The following is a 21,313-nucleotide window of genomic DNA, read 5'->3' as shown; positions in this document are numbered from 1 at the left end:
GAGGGGAGGGGAAGAGAGGGGAGGGGAGGGGGCGCGGGGCCGCGGCGGCGAAGCTCGCATCCTCGGCGGGGCGGCTGTGCAGGAGGCGGCGCCCGGGCGTCCGCGGACGGACGGATCGACGGCCAAGGGTGCGCGGACCGACGGCGGCGGCCCGGAGGGGATCGCAGGCCTCGGAGACAGCGACAGAGGACGATGCGCGGCCCCAGGCCCTGCGCGGGCGGGCGCCGCCCGGGGGGCTGACCGCTGCCGGACGGCGCCCCAGCGCGGGGCTAGGGAGCCCGCGTCGCGCGGAGGTCAGTGCCCGCGCCCGCCCTGCCTGTCCGGCGGTGCCCGCCCTGCCCGCCTGCCTCTCCCGTGCTGCGGCGGCGGCGGCGGCGGAGCCGGGGGCTTTGTTCTGAGCCGGAGACAATGGGGGAGGGGGGGCCTGGGCCTGCGGGACCCGGGCGAGCGTGAACGTGAGCGTGGGGGCAGGGCCTGGGGGTCTTTGTGTGCGTGTGTCATCGAGTCGGGGAGGGTGGCGGCGCGAGCGTGCGCCGGGGGTGTGGGGTGCAACAGGGTTGTGTGCAGTGCATCGTAGGAGTGTGTCAGTGCGTGTCACTGGGAGGTTGTGTGTCCCTGGGTGTCTCTCTGGCTCTGTGTGCATGTGCGTGTCACTCTGAGGGTGTGAGGGTCAGAATGAGCGTGTGTCATGGGGAGCGAGTCCCTGTGAGGGTGTGTTGCCCGCTCTGTGGGAGCCCATGTGTCAGAATGTGGAGGATGGGTGTGTGACAGAGACCAACTGAGACAGAGACAAAGAAACTGAGGGGGGAGATGTACCCAGAAGCAGGGGAGAGGCAGGCACAGCCTGAAATGGATGGAGGGGGGTCACGCAGATGTGTTCTGAGTGGGAGGTTCGAGCAACTGGGAGTTTGTGTCAGGGATACCCAGGTCAGAATCCCGTGCAGGGGACACAGCAAGGTCACCGCGGGCGTGGGTCCCACGTGGAGGGGGTGGGGAGAGGGAGGTCTAGAAGCACAATGAACTCAGTGTAGCGGGCTGGGCCCACAGCCACAAGGTCATAGGCCAGAAAAATATTGTCACTTATGTCAACTTCTCAAATACCCATAGGGACACATTCATAGCCCTACTCAACCCAGAAAAGGACACAGTCCCAGGCAACACACATCCTCAAGAGATACCCTCACAGCCATCGCACAGTTTCAGGAAACCCACCCCCAGGAAGCACCCCCAGTCAGAACCAACACACACCCACAGCTGAGGCTATCAAGCCAACACACACCTACGGAAAATGCTCTCATGCATACAACACACACCCACAGCAGAAATGTTGCAACAACATACTCCCACAGGCTCATTGTCAAGGCCAGCACATACCATGGAAGACACTGTTACTGCCAACACCTCTCCAGAGACACTGTCACCAGCAACAAACACATACACCCACATCTCTCAGGAGACACTGTCACTGCAATCCACATCCATCCGAAGCACTGTCACAGTCAGCACATCTTATTAGGTTTATTTCATGGAGCTGCCCATACATAGTGGGTGTCCCAGAGGTCTGTCACTAACAGGAGGCTGTGCCACAGTTGTTCTTATCACACAGCTACTTGTACAACCCCCAGGAGATAGTCATGAATGACATGACACCACAGGAAGAACTGTCCCAACTGCAGAATAAACTCCACTTAACTTATCATGATCACACCGTCACCCCTTCTCATCCATAGAACTCCCAGGCTCACCCTCTTGTTCCCTGAAAACTTCAAGATCTGGATAGTATATCCTGCCATGGTTTCTCAGTGTCCTTCAGCACCATAGCCCCACAGATTCTTGACATCCTTAGCTCTTGTTACCTTCTTCTTCCCTCCCAGGACCATTCTGCATAACTGTTCCACTTTTAAAATTCTAAACTCTTGCATTCCTCTTTCTGCCCACAACCTCCTATATCCTTCCAGCTCTCAGATGCCCTTGCTCCCATTATACTCTTTAACCTCATAATAACCTCTTGCCCTTGACCTCTTTGTTTCCTCCTACTCTGTTCCTTTCTGACTTTGTGCTTTCTTTCCAGCTCCTATGCTAAGGATCATCCCTTTAACCATTCCTTGGCCACTGTATTCCCTTATCTTCTATGCTCATCCCTCAAATTATTGCCTCTAACTGGAATGACTTCTCAACCATACCAGGGGACGCTTCCATAAATTCATACTTCTAAAAAACTCCACCCTTAACTGGGCCCTTCTTAAGTAAATAGATGAATTTTTTCTATTTTCTTCACGCTCATTACCCCACATCCCTCACACCATTGTTTTCAGTAGATTTATTAATCAATACACTAATTCATTCATTTAACAAACACATAGTAGGCGCCTACTCTGCTAGGCATTGTGACAGGAGTTGGCAATACAAAGGTGAACAAAATGGAAATGGTCCTTATCCTCTGGAGCTTATAGGCTGTGGAGTGAGTGTTATAACATTGCCGCACACAGCAGAGAAACCTAGGCCAGTGTAGGGAGGTCAGAAGAGGCTTTTTGGAGGAAGTGGCATTTAAACTTAAACTTGATGGAGTGGGTGGAGAATATGACAAGCCAAGGGAGTAGCATGTAAAAGCCCATGTGAAAGAAAATAGTGTATGTGTGAGAGATAAAGCAGTTTAGTGAGCCTGACACTTACAGCATAAGGGAGAGAGTCTGTGGGAGAGCTAAATGGAGGCTTAGACCATGCACAGTCTAGGAGGCCACATAAAGAAATTCCTTTAACCCAAGAATAATGGAGAGTTACCAAATCATTTGAAGCTGTGGAGCAATATGATCAGATTCATTTTTAGAAATACCACTCTGACAGCCATGTGGAGACTGCAGAAGGGGCCTGAGAAGGAGGACAGTTGGCTGTTGTAGAAACTCAGGAGGCTATAACACTGGCCTGAACTGGAGTAGTGGCAGGACAGAAAGAGCAGGTGAATGGTTTCAAGAGCTCTTTAGGCAGGGCTCAGTGACAAAGCAGACATGAGGGGTGAAGGAAAGGGGGGAATTAAGAGTGGACAACCTGGTCTTCTGGCTCACTGAGGAAATTGAGGCCATCTGGTTTGAATTCCCTCAGATTTCTGCCTCCTCCCTCAAATTTTATCTGTATCCTCTTCAATCTTTTCTCCTTCCTTCCTAGAAGAATGAAGTAGTGTCTCTTCTAGTTAAAGCCAATCCTCTACCTATGTTATGGATCCCATCCCCTTTCTCTTCCACAGGGACCTCACTCAACTGATTATTTCCTGTCTTTTCGGTGTCTCCAGTTCTGTCCTTTCTCCCATTCCTCTTGGGAGGACATAAAGATCCTCCAGCCTCGCCTATCTTTCTTTAAACCTGTAATACCCCATTAGCTAAGAGGCTTCCTCACTTTTCTTCAGTGTCACACTTTGTGAAAGAGTCTTCTGCATATAGCTGTTCCTACTTCCTCACTTCCCATTTGTGCCTGCCCCTCAAATGTAACTGCTTTCCCTAGGAGAAAGGGGTAACATCTCTTCTGCTCAGTCTGGAGGATCTTTTCAAAAGTCTTTAACTGCCTGACCTCTTGGGAGGAGCTGACATTATTGACCATTCTTTTTTCTGTGAGTTGTTCTTGTCATTTGGCTTCTGAGCCATGATTTTATTGTATTAACATTTAACAGACAAATAAGCAGAAAGTTACAGTATGGTATGTGTCTCTCCTGGAGCTCCTCCTAGCTGTTCTGTCTCAGTCTGCTTTGAGGGATCCTTTGTATGCCCCCTAAATGTCACTGTTCCTTAAAGTTCTAGCTTGAACCTTATTGTCTCACTGTATACACACTTCTGGGTAATCTGTTTCATTGATTTTCAAGGCTTTAATTAACATCTGTAGGTTGATGACTCACAAACATCTCTTGTCTAGGCTCCAGTCCTGCATACCTGCTGCATGCCTGCTCTTTACTGTATAGCTCACAGACCCCTTATCATGTGCAAACCTGATCTCATTCCTTCCTCCCCCAAATGACCATCCCCATTCAGGTTGTAAGCTGGAATCGCAGAAATTAACTGCAACCACTCCCTTCTCCACATATCCCATAATCCAGAAATTCCTTGGAACCTGTTGGTTTTAGCCCCTCTCCAGCAATCTCTGATATCTCATCCCCTTTTCTTCATCACCTCTGCTGTTGCCCTCATCTACCATCTTTTCACATGAATTTTTGCCAAGACCCTCCTAGCTTTTCTTTCTACACTTCTCTTCCCTCTTCCAATCCATTCTTTTCATTGCAGTAATAGAAACCTCCTAAGGTACAAATCCAACCATGTTACTCCCTGCTCAGCATTATTCAAAATTCCTTGAACAAAATCTTTTCTTTTTTTTTTTTTTTTTGGAGACGGAGTTTCACTCTTGTTACCCAGGCTGGAGTGCAATGGCGCGATCTTGGCTCACCGCAACCTTCGCCTCCTGGGTTCAGGCAATTCTCCTGCCTCAGCCTCCCGAGTAGCTGGGATTACAGGCACACACCACCATGCCCAGCTAATTTTTTGTATTTTTAGTAGAGACGGGGTTTCACCATGTTGACCAGGATGGTCTCGATCTCTTGACCTCGTGATCCACCCGCCTCAGCCTCCCAAAGTGCTGGGATTACAGGCTTGAGCCACCGCGCCCGGCTAAAATCTTTTCTTTTTAATGAGGCTTATGAGATCATAGTCTGACTTCCCCAAACTATGGGGGAAGTCAGACTAGCTTCATCACTTGTCCCATTTCCCTAGCCCTCCCCACATTTTGGGTTTCAGCCATATTGAATTTGCTGTAGTTCACCAAAGACACTACATCTTTCCATGCTTCTGGCCCTTTGCACATACCACTCTGCCTGCCTGAAAGGCCCTTCACTCCCTTCTTTTCCTGGTTCATCCCTTCCCTTCTTCATATCTAGTCTCAAATCCTGCCTTTAAGGACTCTACCCGGCAGGATTGAACTCTGTTTCATTGCCTCTTTCCTCTCCTATCTACCCCAACCATGCTGGGACCTCCCTGATGGCAAGAGTGCATATTACTAATCTTTGTGACTCAGGGTCCCACACAGGTGCTTGGCTGTGAAAATGAATGAATATATGGGTACCTCACAGCATATCCCTCACCCTCGTTCACTCTTTAGAAGACTGACACCTAGTCTTAGCTTTCCACATAATTAAGAAATTTTCACACTACCCACTTACTCTGCTGTAGACACTTCCATTCCCCTCCCCTACAATTTATCCTTCCTTCATCTCTTTCCCTCGATTCTCTTTCTCACCCTTCTCTGTACTTTATCTTTCATTCAGCTAGCAAATATTTAAGAAGCACCGGAAGTTTACAGACCCAATTCCATTGAGCCAGGTGTCTACTGGGGCTCTTTGAAGGGATGAAAGAAGCAGAAGCTGTGACCTGTCACAGAAACTGTGCCAGGCTACAAGGCATTACAATGCCTCACCAGATTCTTTCCCCAGAGGTGTCCTAGGCTGGTCCTTCCTTTAATGCCCTCTGACTCACCCACCCCGAGCTCTCCAACTCCTGGCATCCTGGCCCCAATCCTCCCCATATTAGGTTCCTTGATTCTTGTACCCGTTTCCTCTTCTCTCTCCTGACTGTTAGTGGTGGCAGAGGCAAGACTGTACTCTCTCTTCTCTGATGCCCTGGTAGCTGCCAGCAAAAGGCCCTCCCAGGGATTCATACTGTTGTCTCCTAGCTTCTTCCCAGCTTCCTGCTGACCCCCCTTCCTTCCACTCCCATGTCCATGTTCCCTAGGTAACCTTCTGATACCAGGGCACTTTCAACCACTGCCACTGGGAAGGAGCTTCCAGTTCCCCATGTCCCCTGGTGAGAGGGCACCTCCTCCAGGTGGTCCACCTGGAACTTCCAAGCCCTTCTCTGCTCACTTAGTACATTGCACTGTCCTTGTTATTTTTTTTTTTCTCTCTCTCTAAGCTACTGGATGGAAGAAGCTTGTTATCTCTCAGAACCTAGAACACACCTATTATATGGATGGTGAAAAAGAAAGAAGAAAAGGAGGAAAGAGAAGAAAGAGGGGAGAGGGAGCCACACATGAGACTTTCCAGCCACACTATTTATGGCCTGGATGACTTAGCTTATTTGAGCTCTCCTTTCATCAGGTGAAAATGGAGGTAGCAGTATCTCCTTAAGAGAGTTGTTTTGGGGATTCAGAAGGAAAATTATTAAGTGCTCAACTATTAACCTAGTTAACTTTACTTCTAACATCTCAGCCCCTCTACTGTGCTGTCCTACCCTCAGCCCCCCATTTTTCCAAATTTGTTCTTCTATTTCAACATCTCTGATTGCTACGTCTCCAACTTTTCTGCTAGCTCTGGCCTCATGGGCCTCTTATACAGCTAGAACCCTGATTGTCAGGGTCAGAATTTGTGGCAAGCCTTGCTGCCCATCACTACCCCATGCCCCAGCTCCCTCAACCTGCCATGCCTGTCCCTGCCAAGTCTCCCTACCTGTGAACATAAAAGAATAGGATTTGATCTGTCCATGTCACGTCTATCTTTGGTGCTTAGTATGGCATTTGGCACATGGTAAGTCTTCAGCAGGTATTTGTTGACTAATAAATTTATCAATGAATCACTTCACATGCATACCCTAGGACCTACCTCCTCTCCCCTCTCCAGTTTTTTCTTTGTCTTCTGGAGGCCTCCAATCATCCTTCATGTTCCTTCCCCTCTCTTACCACCTGCCCCCATGCTCACCCAACCCTCTGCCTGGACTGGCAGTTGTCTCAGCATTGAGCTCCTCCTCCTCTAACCCACCCTGCACACACTGCCAGATGTATTCTCCTAAAACAGGACTTTGATCATTCTCCTTCCTGGTTTTGCTGCCTGACCAGTTATATGACCTTTTATCTGGGCATCCCAAGCCCTCCAGCAGAGAAGCAATGTGGTCTAACAGAAAGCACTAGCTTTAAAGTCTGTCAAAACCGCATTCTAGATCATTCTAAATGTTTCCTGACTACCTTCTTTGAGCCCTCAGTTTCCTCATCTGTGAAATAACACTTATTGCAGAGTTATTGTGTGTGTGTGGCACACAACAGCAGCAGCTAACATTTAATGAGCTTTCACTGTGTGCTGGACATTGTGCTGTTTATTGTTAGCGTTATTTCATTAACTCTCATATCAACCATTTCAGGTAAGCACTTTAAGCCCCAGAGGTTTAAGAGGAAACTAACACTTAGAATGTTTAGTAACTTGCCCAGAGTGGTTGAGTCAGGATTTGAACTCCAGCCTGACAGTTGAGCCTGGCTTCTTAACCACTATAATAATGTCTCATGCTCACATACTTACAAAGCTTACTATGTGCCAGACACTGCTCTAACAGCCAGATACAATGTGGTAGGTATTACTATTGTCCCTATTTATAAATTAGGAAATGGAAGCACTGAGAAACTAAGTGGCTTGCCCAACGGTCACACAGCCAGTAAGTGAAACTGGGAACCAAAACCAACTGGCTTGGCCCTGGAGTCTGCGTCTTAACTACTATCCTGTCCTGCCTTACCATGATACAGTGTCTCCCTTTTCTAGGGGTGCAGTAAGCATGTTTTGGTGAATGAATCCATGCTGATGTCCGGTCTATGGATAGCTATTAGTCTATCCATTCTTTCTCGTTTCCCACTGCAAGAGGCTTGCACCCTTAAAGCTCTTCTGATACAATTCTCTCCATTATCCCTGTGACCTCCTCACTGTTAAATTCAGTGTCTACTTCTCAGCCCTTATGTTACTTGAATTCTCAGCAGCATTGGACATTATCGATCCCTTTCTTTTTTTGACATGTTTCCTCCCTTACCTTCTGTGATACTGCCCCTAGGAAGAATAAAGTTCTCTTCAACTGTCACTTAATGTGAGTAGTTATCAGGGTTCCGTCTGAGACTCTCTTCTCAATCTGCATCTTCTATCTGATGGGGTCTCTAAGCCCACAGATTTTAGTTACCCTATGATTTGTCCAAATCCATATCTCCAACCCTGTGGTCTCTGCTAAGCTTGCAAACCCAGCTGTATCTGCATATCTCCACATGAGGATCCCAACAGCCACACCCTAAAATGGCTTTTCCTCTGCAGTGTACCAGTGGAACCACTTTAGTGACCAGGCTGGAACCCTGGTAGGCAGGCTGGAGTCTAGAGTCCTTCCACTCCCTTATCTTCCTGGAGAGTCAGTGGCCAAGTCTTCTCACCTTCACCTCCTCACATCTTTCATATGTGTATCCTCAGCCTCACTGCTGCTAACCGGGACTCTGCCAGAGGCCTCATACTTCATCTCCCTCCTACAGATTTTCTTCCTTCTTCAGGCCTCCGTTGTCCTACTAGGACTCTGTCCACTCAACTTCCCTTTGATTTCTTTTTCTTTTCTTTTTTTTTTTTTTTGAGACGGAGTTTCACTCTTGTTACCCAGGCTGGAGTGCAATGGCACAATCTCGGCTCACCGCAACCTCCGCGTCCTGGGTTCAGGCAATTCTCCTGCCTCAGCCTCCTGAGTAGCTGGGATTACAGGCATGTGCCCCCATGCCCAGCTGATTTTTTGTATTTTTAGTAGAGACGGGGTTTCACCATGTTGACCAGGATGGTCTCCATCTCTTGACCTCATGATCCACCCACCTCGGCCTCCCAAAGTACTGGGATTACAGGCGTGAGCCACCGCGCCCGGCCCTGATTTCTTTTTCTCTCCATCTTTCTCTCCTTCCTGAATCTCAGGCAACATAGACTATATAGTCCTGGGACCAAATTAAGGCTGTGTTAACACAGGAAAATTGTTTCACTCTGAGTCTCAATTTCCTTGTTTGAAAATGGAAGCCAGGATTTCTTCCTCACAGGGTTGTTATGGTGATTAAATGAGATACTGTCTGAATTGCTTGGCGCAGAGCCCAGCACACCATAAAAGCTCAGAAAATAGATTTTTCCTCTGCCTCTTCTGCTCACATCTGTCCTCAGCCTCTCCCTAGAGTGCCTCCTGGGAACCAGTCCTCAGAAGGGATATAGCCAGGCCCCAGGCACTGCCCTGGCCACTGTCCTATGAGGTTGTCCCAGAGATATCCAGGGAAGCTCGCTTGTCAGCTGTCTCCTCCTCCCTCCTGAGCCCGCTCCTCCTTCCTCCTCCAGCTCTGGCCCAGCACACACCGCACCACACTGGTGGGCTGTGGCTATTCCTTGTCTCAACTCACCTCCCCTTTCTGAATTAGCTCTGCCTCCTCTTTCCTCTGCCATACACAGTCACTCTCCCTGAGTCTTGCTCCCTGTCATCCCCCTACCAGAACCTCTTCTCACTTCCTCTTTCCTTTATACCTGGCCCTGTACCCTCACCCCTTTGGTCACTGAAGCTGCCCTCTTCTTCCTCTACTTCTAGCCTATCTGCCTTTCGTGTTGCTCCTCCTCAACCCTGTTGTATTTCTGGTCCCTGCCCCCCACTGGCCCTGGGACAGGAAGTTGAGGGAGGAGGCCTGGGTGGTGCCAGCTCCCCCAGCTTGCTTCCCCTTCAGAGCCTCGGGCCACTCCTCTGCTTCCTCCTGGAGCACCCCCTTCCCTTGTAGTCCCCCTGCTCCTCCCCCCCAGCCCACCTCTCTTTCCTCTCCCAGGTTCCCCCTGCTTCCAGGTCCTACAGACACACAGGCTGGGGGTGGGAGGGGGACTCTGTTAGTGAGGGAGGGGGAATTGACATCACATTTCAGGCCCCAATGAACAGTCTTGCCCCTCCCCCTCCTAATGAGAACCAGCTGTGGTTCCAGAGGCCCAGATGTGGGGATGGAGGAGAGCAGAATGGAGTCAGAGGACCAAGTAGCAGGACCGGGCACAGAGTGAGGGCACGTAGCAAGGCAGAATCAGGTGGGAGAAGAGCTGTGACAGATTTAGGGGAAGACAGACAGATCTGGGCAGGAAGCAGAACATACTGGGGAAAGAGACAAGATGCAGGGGCAGGCCAGATCTGGGGGAAGGGATGGGACAGACCTGGGTAGGGAGAGAGACCAGAGCAGGGAGGAGGAGCCAGTCTTAGGGAAGAGGAGTGAGAAACACTGGACGGACCGGGGGAGATGGGGCAGAGGAGAGCTGGAGAGAGCATGAGACAGTCTCGGGAGAGAGTCTGGAGTTCGAGTTTGGAACTGGAAGCCTTGCAGCAGGAAGTGATGAGGCACAGTCCAGACAGAGGCCCCAGGGACCTGGAGGTCACAGCTGCAGCCGCAGAGCTGACCACGAGTGCCCCGGCAGCATGTGTGAGAGCATGCCTGCGTGTGGGTGGGTCTTTGAGTGTGAGTGTATGCTCGCCTTGTCAGTCTGTGCATACGTGACAGTGGGCCTGTGTGTGTGGAGGGCAGGTGTGTGCATGTGTGTGTGTGTATGTGGGGGCATATCTGAGGGTGTGAACGTGCCTCTTGGTGTGAGGGTCAGGAGAAAGTGTCTTTTTGTTTGTGTGTTTCTCTGTGTGTATGTATGCCTGCATATGTGTGGGGGTGGGTTCCACGTGAAGGAACAGGCCCCTCTGTGTGTGAAAATGTGCTTCTGTGTGTATGTTGGAAGGGGTTTGTGTGTGTGTGCTAGCTGTGTATATGTTAAAGCAAGCCTCTCTGCATGTGTGTATGAGCATGTGTTGAATGTGCCTGTGTGCATGTGAATCTGCCTGCGTGAGAATGCATCTGCGTAAGCCTAACAGCATGAGAGAGAGTGCCAGGCAGTGCATGGGACTGTGACTTTCTGAGTGTGCACCTTTGAGTGTCCACCATGGAAGTGTTCTGTAGGAGTTGGCAGTGGAAAAAACACAAGTTGGGAGGAGTTGTTTTCACACAGGGCATCTGCCTGAGCCTGAGTCTCTTCTCTTCAAGGCTGATCATTCACCTGAGATTTATCTCATACCATTCATAGATTTCTCATTCAGAAAACTTGTTTATTATGTACTATGTGCTGTGCTCCATGCTACATACAAAGGTGAATAAAATACAGTCTGGGCTTACAAATATCTGCTTGTCTGCGTAGGAAGACAGGTAACTATAATACAGAGTATGACAAGCACATTGGCCTCACTGTTATCGTCCCTCTCTACAAACCATGACTGTTTTCTCTCCACTGATTAAATCAGTAGGGCCAATTCTTAACCCTTGACCCCTAACCCAGCCTTTGGGCCTAGATCCCTGATCCGGGCCCTGGAACCATCCTTGTACTCTCATCCTCTCCCCTCTTTGAATCAGGCCTGGGTTTAGCCTGACCTCCTTGTTCTGAATCCCTCTGACCTGTTATTCCATGTGGCACACATACAACCCCAGAATTCTGAAGCTGGGATGAAGGCAGAGAGGGGCCCTATAAGGGGATGGAGCTGGGAATTAATGAAGGGGAGTCTACCAGATACCCAGCTCTGTGTTCCTTTCTTACATTGTTTCTAATTTTCACAAACCCCCACAGGATAGGTGTTACCATAGCCATTTTACAGATTTCAGACATAATGCCCAGCCTGAGGCTCAAACCCAGTCTAAGCTCCAAAGCCCCTGCTCTTTTTATTGCTTCACATAGATGGGAGACAGAGGGCAGGTGGGAAGAGTAAGTTGGGGAGTCAGAAACCCACCTGTCTTTGTGGGAGGGAAGTCCTACAGCACAGTAAATCTGTAAAGACCTGAGGATACATTTGTGAAGTCACAGGACTGACTGAGGTGCCTCAGGGTCCTGAGCTCACATGTGTTTGTGTGTGTCGTCTCAGTTGGCATGACCGTGGATGTGTCTCTCTGAGTGTGTTATGTGAGTATGGTGGTGTGGAAGCATGAGACTCTGACCATTCATTCAGCATGGGCTGCCTTCTCTTTCTATAACTCTACTAAATGCTGGAGAATTAAGAGACTAACCAAGACCTGTCACTGCCCTCAAGGAGTCTCCAGTCCAGTGCAGAGGGCAGACACATGAACAAATCAAGGCTGCTGTGCAATTTATTGTCAGTGTTTACCAAAAGCAATGGGAGCCCAGCAGTGTGTATAATAGACTCTAGAGTGATTATGTGGAGAGGATTTTTAGAGGATATCTCATGACAAAACAGTAGCAAACACAGGGCGAGGAGTTGGGAAGGAGCATGGTAATAGATTTCATGTTGGAGTGGTGGGGGAAGTAAAGGTGAGGGACCGTGGAGAAGCTGACAGGGCTCAGATCTTGAAGACATGTTAAGGAGGTTGGACTTTATCTTGTACATCAGAAGTTCTATACCTAGTTAGTGTCCATGAACCGCTTGACACTGTAGACACAGTTTGTGTGGTTGCATTTCTTTCTGCAGAGAGGCATTTGCTTTCTGCTGTCTATTATGGGAATCAGTGGAAGCCTTTCATCAGGAGTGTTTTGGTGAGAGTTGTGTGGGTATCTCCAGTCAGGTGAAGATGGATCAGAAGCTCCAAGCCAGGAAGCAGGAGACCAGTGAGGAGCTGTTGCAGGAATCACAAGGAGAGATGCTTGGACTGGGATGGCAGCAGTGTGGAGAAAGAGGAAAGACCTGAGACATGTCTAGTTGAAGTGGTGGGGTTTACATGACTAATTGGGAACCAGGACTGAGGATAAGCAAGGACACAAGGAGAGCTTCTGGGTTGCTAGTTGGAGACCTGGATGGATGGTGGTCCTATTCACAGGAATGGGAATGAAGGAGGAAAAGCAGTTTGAGGTGGCAGTTGGGGATACATTGTGAAGTCCAGTAAATGGCTGGACATGTGTCTCCAGAGCTCTCCAGAGCTGGAGCTGGAGATTGGAAAGTCATCAGCAATAGATGGTACATTAAAAAATGATTGATAGATTTGAACTGAAGGCATGGGACTAGATAAGATCACCCAGGAAGTGTGGAGAGTGGGAAAAGATGCCGAACCCTGAAAAGCACCAATCGTGAAGGAGTGGGCAGAGGAAGAAGAACTTGCAAAGGAGATGGAGGAGTGGGCAGGGAAGCATGATGGAAATAAGAGGTGGGAGTCACAGTGTGAAACTGAGCGGAAAAGATTTCAAGGAGCCAGTGATCAGTGTTTCAGTGTTCCAGAATGATCCAATAAAAGGAAGATAAAAAGGTGGTTGCCAATGTGGAACGTGGAGATGTTTGGAAGCTTAGTGGGAGCAATGTGACAAGAGAGGAAGCCTCACTGCATAGAGGGAGGAGAGTGTGAGAAGTGAGAAAATGGGGGAAATGAAACAATCTTTCAGAGAGAGTGGTAGCTTCCGAATGTCCCTCTTCCATCTGGTGACTACATCCCATCTTCAGTCAATGCACTCATTTATTCACAGATTCTCCTCTCACTTAGTCACTAGACTAAGGGCCTCTGGGCTTCTTTCTTCCTGATCTTAAACATCATTTGAAATCCTGGCTCCCCTTAGACTCAGAGGCACCATGTCTCTCTGGTCCCTCACCCCCTCTCTTTTTCTTACTGAGCAGTTAAGGACCTTTATCTAGCTGGTAGTTAAGGTCAGAAATTTGCCCATCATCCTTGATTTCTCCCAATCTTTCATCCTCTGCCTTCAAGCAGTCAGCAAGCCCTGCCTTTCTATCTTCTGAACCCCCTACAGACCTAGCCACTTCTTGCCATGTTTATTCCTTACACTCATCCAAGTTACCATCAGAGCAGTGTCATCTCCCGGATGCCCGCAAGTGCCTCCTCACTGTCCCATCTGCGTGATCTTTGCTTTCCAAAGGACGCGCTAGCCATCTTCACAAAATGCAGGTCATATTCTGGCACTCCTCCTTGAAGTGCTTTAGTGGCTTCCATTTGCCTTTAGGATAAGGTCAGAATCTTCAACATAGCTTACAAGTCCCTGTCTCATTTCATACCCTCTGCCTCTAGCACTATGCCTCACACACATGCCCCCCACCCCACCCTCAGACACTCTGAACCCCTCCTCGACTGTGGGCTTTAACCCCTTCCGTATTCTGTTCACTCTTCCAGAATGTCCTTCTCTCCTTTCTATATCCCCCTTCTCTGGTCACCATTGCCTAGCTAGCACTAGTCATTTAGATCTCGACTTGAATGTCACTTCCTAACCAAAGCATGGACTCCCTGAATCCCTGCCTAGGTTGGCTTTCTTATAATCCTCCTTGCTCTCGGTACTTCTTCTTTACAATTCTCGTCATACTTGTAATTACTTGTTCAACTCCTGGACTATAAGCTCTATGAAGCCAGAGACTGTTTCCTTTATTCACTGTGGTATTCCCACTGCCTCTACATTGTAGGTGTTCAATCTCTTATTAAATGGAAAGGGGAGTAGGGAAGTAGGGTTAAGGGAATATCATTCCCTTCCAGCAGGTCGGGGGTGGAGGGAGAGAGAGACTTGAGCATATGCAGTACTGATGGAAAGCTCCAGGAGAGAGGAAAGGTTGTGAGTTCAGGAAAGGTTACCCACTACATGGTTATGGAGGCTAGAAGAAGTGAGTATTAGTTCTGGATGAGAAGAAAATGAGAAAAGAATGTCCATATTTTTAAGCCTAGAAACAGGAGGAAGGGAGTTTGTGGGCATTCAGATCTGAAAAGTAGGAAGCAGAAAAATTTGCTGAGGGTGGGATAGGATGGGATCTGCCAAGGGGAAGACTGGAGTGGCCCCAAAGAGTCCTGAGGCAGAGATCCGGGTGGCCCGAGATGAGTGTGAGGCAGCTCAAGGGCCTGCTGGGGATGAGCATGTCTGAATGTTGATGTGGCCTAGTCCAGGTTCTCTGGACTGCTCTGTCATGACCTGTTTCCTTCCGTTTTCTCCCAGGTCAAGGAGGCTGAGCTGGAACCAGGGCCCCGGTGGGACCTGACCCAAAGTCTGAGGTCAAGCTGGGCCCAGAGCCTGGCCTGGAGCTGGAGCCCAAGGCACAGCTGGACTATCCTTGTCATGCAGAAGGAGCCGGGCATTGTGCCTTCCTGCCCTGGCATGAAGAGCCCCAGGCCCCGCCTCCTGCTACCGTTGCTGCTGTTGCTGGGGGCTGGGGTGCCAGGTGCCTGGGGTCAGGCTGGGAGCCTGGACTTGCAGATTGATGAGGAGCAGCCAGCGGGTACACTGATTGGGGACATTAGTGCGGGGCTGCCAGCAGGCATGGCAGCTCCTCCCATGTACTTTATCTCCGCCCAGGAGGGCAGCGGCGTGGGCACAGACCTGGCCATTGACGAACACAGTGGGGTCGTCCGCACAGCCCGAGTCTTGGACCGTGAGCGGCGGGACCGCTACCGCTTCACTGCAGTCACTCCTGATGGTGCCACTGTAGAAGTTACAGTGCGAGTGGCTGACATCAACGACCACGCTCCAGCCTTCCCACAGGCTCGGGCTGTCCTGCAGGTACCTGAGCATACAGCTTTTGGCACCCGCTACCCACTGGAGCCGGCTCATGATGCAGATGCTGGGCGTCTGGGAACCCAGGGCTATGCGCTATCTGGTGATGGGGCTGGAGAGACCTTCCGGCTGGAGACACGCCCGGGTCCAGATGGGGCTCCGGTGCCTGAGCTGGTAGTTACAGGGGAGCTGGACCGAGAAAACCGCTCACACTATATGCTACAGCTGGAGGCCTATGATGGTGGTTCACCCCCCCGGAGAGCCCAGGCCCTGCTGGACGTGACACTGCTGGACATCAATGACCACGCCCCGGCTTTCAATCAGAGCCGCTACCACGCTGTGGTGTCTGAGAGCCTGGCCCCCGGCAGTCCTGTCTTGCAGGTGTTTGCCTCTGATGCCGATGCTGGTGCCAATGGGGCTGTGACTTATGAGATCAACCGGAGGCAGAGCGAGGGTGACGGACCCTTCTCCATCGACGCACACACAGGGCTGCTGCGGCTAGAGCGGCCACTGGACTTTGAGCAACGGCGGGTCCATGAACTGGTGGTGCAGGCACGAGATGGCGGGGCTCACCCTGAGCTGGGCTCAGCCTTCGTGACTGTGCACGTGCGAGATGCCAATGACAATCAGCCCTCCATGACTGTCATCTTCCTCAGTGCAGATGGCTCCCCCCAAGTGTCTGAGGCTGCTCCACCTGGACAGCTTGTTGCTCGGATCTCTGTGTCAGACCCAGATGATGGTGACTTTGCCCACGTCAATGTGTCTCTGGAAGGTGGAGAGGGCCACTTTGCCCTAAGCACCCAAGACAGCGTCATCTATCTGGTGTGTGTGGCTCGGCGGCTGGATCGAGAGGAGAGGGATGCCTATAACTTGAGGGTTACAGCCACAGACTCAGGCTCACCTCCACTGCGGGCCGAGGCTGCCTTTGTGCTGCACGTCACTGATGTCAACGACAATGCACCTGCCTTTGACCGCCAGCTCTACCGACCTGAGCCCCTGCCTGAGGTTGCCCTGCCTGGCAGCTTTGTGGTACGGGTGACTGCTCGGGATCCTGACCAAGGCACCAATGGTCAGGTCACCTATAGCCTAGCTCCTGGCGCCCACACCCACTGGTTCTCCATTGACCCCACCTCAGGCATTATCACTACGGCTGTCTCACTGGACTATGAGTTAGAACCTCAGCCACAGCTGATTGTGGTGGCCACAGATGGTGGCCTGCCTCCTCTAGCCTCCTCCGCCACAGTTAGCGTGGCCCTGCAAGATGTGAATGATAATGAGCCCCAGTTCCAGAGGACTTTCTACAATGCCTCGCTGCCTGAGGGCACCCAGCCTGGAACTTGCTTCCTGCAGGTGGGTAGGCCTGGCACATAGCAGGATAGGACTGGGGGCATCTGAGGTCCACAGGGGACCTCACAGCAGGAACCAAGCCTTACAAAGCCATCTGTTGATGTTGATTTAAGCTAGATGGTTCTGTCCTATCTTGAGAGCTCCAAAATCTGTGCAGACGGTAAAGGTTAATGAGAAGATGAGAAAGCAGAGTGCAAGAGCTGAGGCAGATGGTCTTGGTAGGTGAGGAAATTAAGATTGGATCTAGAGAAGAAATGATTTGTGGTGTCAGGAAGTGAAAATCTCAAAGCTGTTCTGCTGGGCAGAAATGGAGATTCTACACAGCTGTGTGGCTTCTGTTCCCCAAAGAAGACACCAGAATTTATGGAGCCCTCCATTCCTAGTCCAGTGCTGGGTTGTGCTGAAAGAAATCCTCATCCCTACCCTCAGAGCTGAGCCTTAATTGGCCACTTGGGCTTGAACATGAGGATGAGAGATAGCAAGAATTATCTTGATATCCAGAGCAGGAAGGCCTCTCAGGGGAAGAGGCAGGAACCCTGGACAGGCTGAAGGAGACACAGACTGGCTGCAAGTCAGGCCTGGAGAGATGGAGGGAACATGAAACTGGAAAGGCAGTCTTGAGACCACGTCGCAGAAGTCCTTGAACATCAGACAGCGAGGGGTTAGGACTACTTGGAAAGCAAAGGAGGTCACTGAACTTCTTTGAGCTGGGAAGGGAATGATCAGGTTGGGTTTTTTTAAGTTAGCTAACTGGCTTTAAAGGTGATTGGATCAGCAGGTGTGATAGATCATTCTTTCATTCATATGTTGAAGATTTTATTTACCTACTCTAAGCCTGGCACTGTGCTAGGCCCAGAGAACAAAAAAAGGAGATAGTCCTATTCCCAGGGAGGTCCCACTCCACTGGATAGGGAGACATACCAGTAACTAGTGCTGCAGTAGGTGACGTATAAAGTACTATGGAAGCCCAGAGGCAAGGCCTTGAAGAACTAATGAAACTTTGCCAAATGGGTAATATGAGGTGTACAGACAGAGACTCCAGGCCTATGGAAAGAGCTGCTGAACAAACACCAGAACGTGTTCAGGAGACTGTATTGTTCAGGCTGGCATTAGCTGCACTGAAGAGAAAGAGTCGGGGGTGATGAGACAAGACAGTAGACAGGGGCCATGTCACAAGTTCAGCTTTATCTTAAAAATCATAGGGAGCAAGTGAAGGACTCTAAGCAAATCTGATACATCTTTTGGAAAGATTGCTTTGCTTGCACTGTGAAGTATGGCAACAGGAGAGAGGACAGGAGGCAGGGAGTCCTCTTAGGAGGCCAATGCTTCACGTCCTTATGTCTCCAAACGCCACCAGACTCCTGAGCATCTCCTCAGGGGCTGCCTGTTGGCAGAGACTTCCAGGCTAGTTCTGGGCCTGGCTGACCTCTTGTCCTCTGGCCACACTCTGCATATTTGCTCGCCTGCTGCTCTGCAGCTCCCACCACCCACTCTTCCATGTGTTTACTCTCCTTCTTGGCCAGGACCAATGGGCTATGGCTTCCAGACTTCTCTCCTCACTAGTGCCTGAAGCAAGAGGGCAACTCTCCAGGTGGTTTCCTGGAGTTTTTACTATTAGTAACCATAGGGAATCAGGGGTGAAAATGACGATTTGGAGTTTATAACTGTTACAAGAAGTCTTAATATTTGATTTGTTCAGTATAAATGTATTGAATGTCTACCATGTGCCAGCCACTATATTAGAGACATAGCATATGGTCAGGAATGAGTCACCCCTGTCATCTGAAGGATTTAGAGGGGAGATTCCTGTGCAAAGAAATAGTTTCATTCCAATAAGAACATTTCCATTTGGGGATATATATGAGGTACAGATAGGCAGTATGAATGCTTTCCCGAAGGAAGGGACCCATGAGTGGAGACTTAAAGAATGAGCAGTTTATGAGAGTATCAGACGGGAAAAGACTTCCAAGCAGAGGTTAGGTGCACAGAGGTTAGGTGCACAGAGGTGTAGGAGGGCCCAGCTTGTTCAAGGGCCTACCAGGGACTCAGGATCTCTGGAGTTAAGACTGGAGATGGGAGGTGGGGGATGAGACTGCAGGGAGGCTCAGCCAAGTCAGAGGGTTTGAGCTTTTTTCTATAGGGAATATTGAAGATTTTGAGTAGAGAGGCAACATTCTCAGATTTGTTTATGCAAATGATAGTTAGTGTAGAGCAGTGGTTGATAACCAGGGGTGACCTTGCCCTCCAGAAGGCATATTTAACAATATCTAGATAAATTTCTGATTGTCACAACTGGTGGGATACTACTGGCATCTAGTGGGTAGAGGCTGAGAGTGCTGCTAACCATCCTGTAATGCACTTGACAGCCCCCACAATAAAGCATTATCTGGTCCAAAATGTCAGTAGTGCCAGTCAGTAGTTGAAAAACCCTCACGTAGAGTACAGATCAGAGGGTCAGACTTCTATAAGAAGGTAATTAAAATAATGCAGGGGAGCAATAACTCAGGCCTAAGTCAGAACGGTGATAATGGTGATGGAGAGGAACAGACAAATAGAGTTAATGAGGATTTACTTAATCCCTGGCTGATTGATATACCAGGTGAGAAAAAGGGAAGAACTGATTTCTGGCTTGAGCAACTGTGTGGATGGAAGAGTCATTAGAGCAGGCTTGGAATGATCATGAGTTTATTTTGGGGCAGGTTGGATTTAGGGTGCCTGCGGGACATTCAAGTGGAGGTGTTGAGCAGCCATCTGGATGTACATGTTTGGAAAGCTCAGAGTAGTCTAGAGTAAAAGTATAGACAGTGACTAAAGTGAAAGACAAGGCCCTGAGAGAGTATGTAGAGTGAGAAGAAGCCAAGGAGAGATTCCAGGGAACAGTGTGTAAGAACAGGCAGGTAAGGGGATATGGAGGAAGACTGGTAGTGGGTGGTGGGAGAAGCAGTGGGTAGAGAAGCAGGAAAAGTAGCATCAAGAAGTCACAGCAGGAGAGATGGGCATGGTGGTACATCCCTGTAATCCAAGCTACTCGGAAGGCTGAGGCAGGAGGATTACTTGAGCCCAGGAATTCCAGACCAGCCTGGACAACGTAGTGAGAGCCCATCTTAAAAAATAAATAAAGGCCAGGCACAGTGGTTCACGCCTGTAATCTCAGCACTTTGGGAGGCCAAGGTGGAAGGACTGTTTGAGGCCAGGAGTTTGAGACCAGCCTGGGCAACATAGTAAAACACTGTCTATGAAAACAATTTAAAAACTAGCCAGGCTAGTTTTGGTGCATGCCTGTAGTCCTAGTTGTTCAGGAGGCTGAGGCAGGAGGATTGCTTGAGCCCAGGAATTTGAAGTTGCAGTGAGCTAGGATCATACCACTGCACTCAAGATGGGGCAACAGAGAGCCTGTCTCAAAAATAAAATTAAATAAACAAATAAATTGTGTTTTAAAAAGTCAAAGCAGGAGGTACACCTGGGAAGGAGTGTGGGATGGGCATATGGAGTCAGTTTGGAGGCTGGTAGGAAGTTTAGACAGTTCACAGGTAAGTGTCTTTCTTTTCTCCTTGAAATAGTGCATCTGAGAGCAAGGATTGGGATGGGGGCAAGAGGAGAGGGGTGAAGTTTCTTAAGGCTTTGGGGCAGAATGGGAGAGGGAGCTGACCAAGGTTGGACTAAGACATTAAGCTGAGAATCTGCTAAAAATGGAGACTATATTTGCAGTGAAACCTCTGAGCAGGGGTTGTACAGGCCAGGAAATTCACTTCTGCCTTGCCCATTTCCAGTCAGTGGCCCCTGTGCCTTTTGGGGTCACTTCCTGACAACTTCCCCTGACCACTGTTTATTGCTTTCTTCCTGCAGCGAGTCAGAGGGCAAAGGTCTTTAACAGCTTCTGGAGATGGTGTCACAGCTGTGCTGCTGCCTGCCATGATTGATGCAGGGGAAGTCTGTCTCCTGGGATATCCGGGCCCACAGCCACAGTAGAGAGTTGGAGCAGGAGCTGTTTCCAGGGTTCAGCCATGGCAGGGTCTTGGTGTCTCTCAGGAGAGTAAACAATGGCACAGATCATTTCTGTCAAGGGTCTGGGCAACAATCAGAAATCCTTGGCCAGCTTTCTCTCTGAGCACACTTTCTGGCTGAGAAAGGGGAACTCTCCAGCTTCCTCTTGCAGCATATCATGACCCTGAGGTCCTCATGTCCACAAAGAGTACTTTGTCACAGGCTACAGTTGTCAGCACCAACTAACTCACTATTGAGGGCCTAATGTATACCCATTGTATAAAACTTAGTGCGAAAGAAGGTTTTGTGACAAGGTAGGACAATTTACTCAGTGAAAAAACACATGTAGAGCACCTATGTACCTTGCACTGTACTAGGCTAAAGATACATGAGCCACACACCCATAAATCCATAGAACAGATCTTATAGTGATCAGATCCCAGTATTAATCAGATCCCACTCTGTGATGATCAAACCTATAACAACAGTCTCAACAATTCCATTGTCAGTGAGTTCTTGGCCTGGGTGATTATGAGACTCGGTGAGGGTATGAACTTCCTGGACCCACCTGGAATTTGAGGTCACAGCCCTTTTGTCTTTTTAAGTATAGTTGGTCCTCATTATTTGTGAATTCTCTTACTCTCTAAAATTTATTTGTAACTCCAAAATCAATGCTAGCATTCCTGAACATGGGCAGATAGATGAAAAATTTGAGTCACCTAA

At 49.5% G+C, this 21,313-nt stretch overlaps 1 protein-coding gene across 1 annotated transcript in view; it reads left to right on the top strand.

Moving 5' to 3' along the window:
* The window catches only part of DCHS1 (dachsous cadherin-related 1), a 34,834-nt gene continuing 13,521 nt past the window's right edge, over positions 1 to 21,313 (top strand). Inside the window, exons 1-2 of the mRNA XM_032240593.1 lie at positions 1 to 293; positions 14,705 to 16,609. Coding sequence (XP_032096484.1) covers positions 14,825 to 16,609 — 1,785 coding nt within the window. The 5' untranslated portion in view covers positions 1 to 293; positions 14,705 to 14,824. The remainder of the gene's footprint in view (positions 294 to 14,704; positions 16,610 to 21,313) is intronic.

This window comes from Sapajus apella, unplaced genomic scaffold (genome assembly GCF_009761245.1).
Source record: "Sapajus apella isolate SASKATOON/1434 unplaced genomic scaffold, GSC_monkey_1.0 scaffold47, whole genome shotgun sequence".
Taxonomy (NCBI): Eukaryota; Metazoa; Chordata; class Mammalia; order Primates; family Cebidae; genus Sapajus; species Sapajus apella.
Note: the sequence above shows the minus strand (reverse complement) of the source record. Positions and strands in the feature narration are given on the sequence as shown.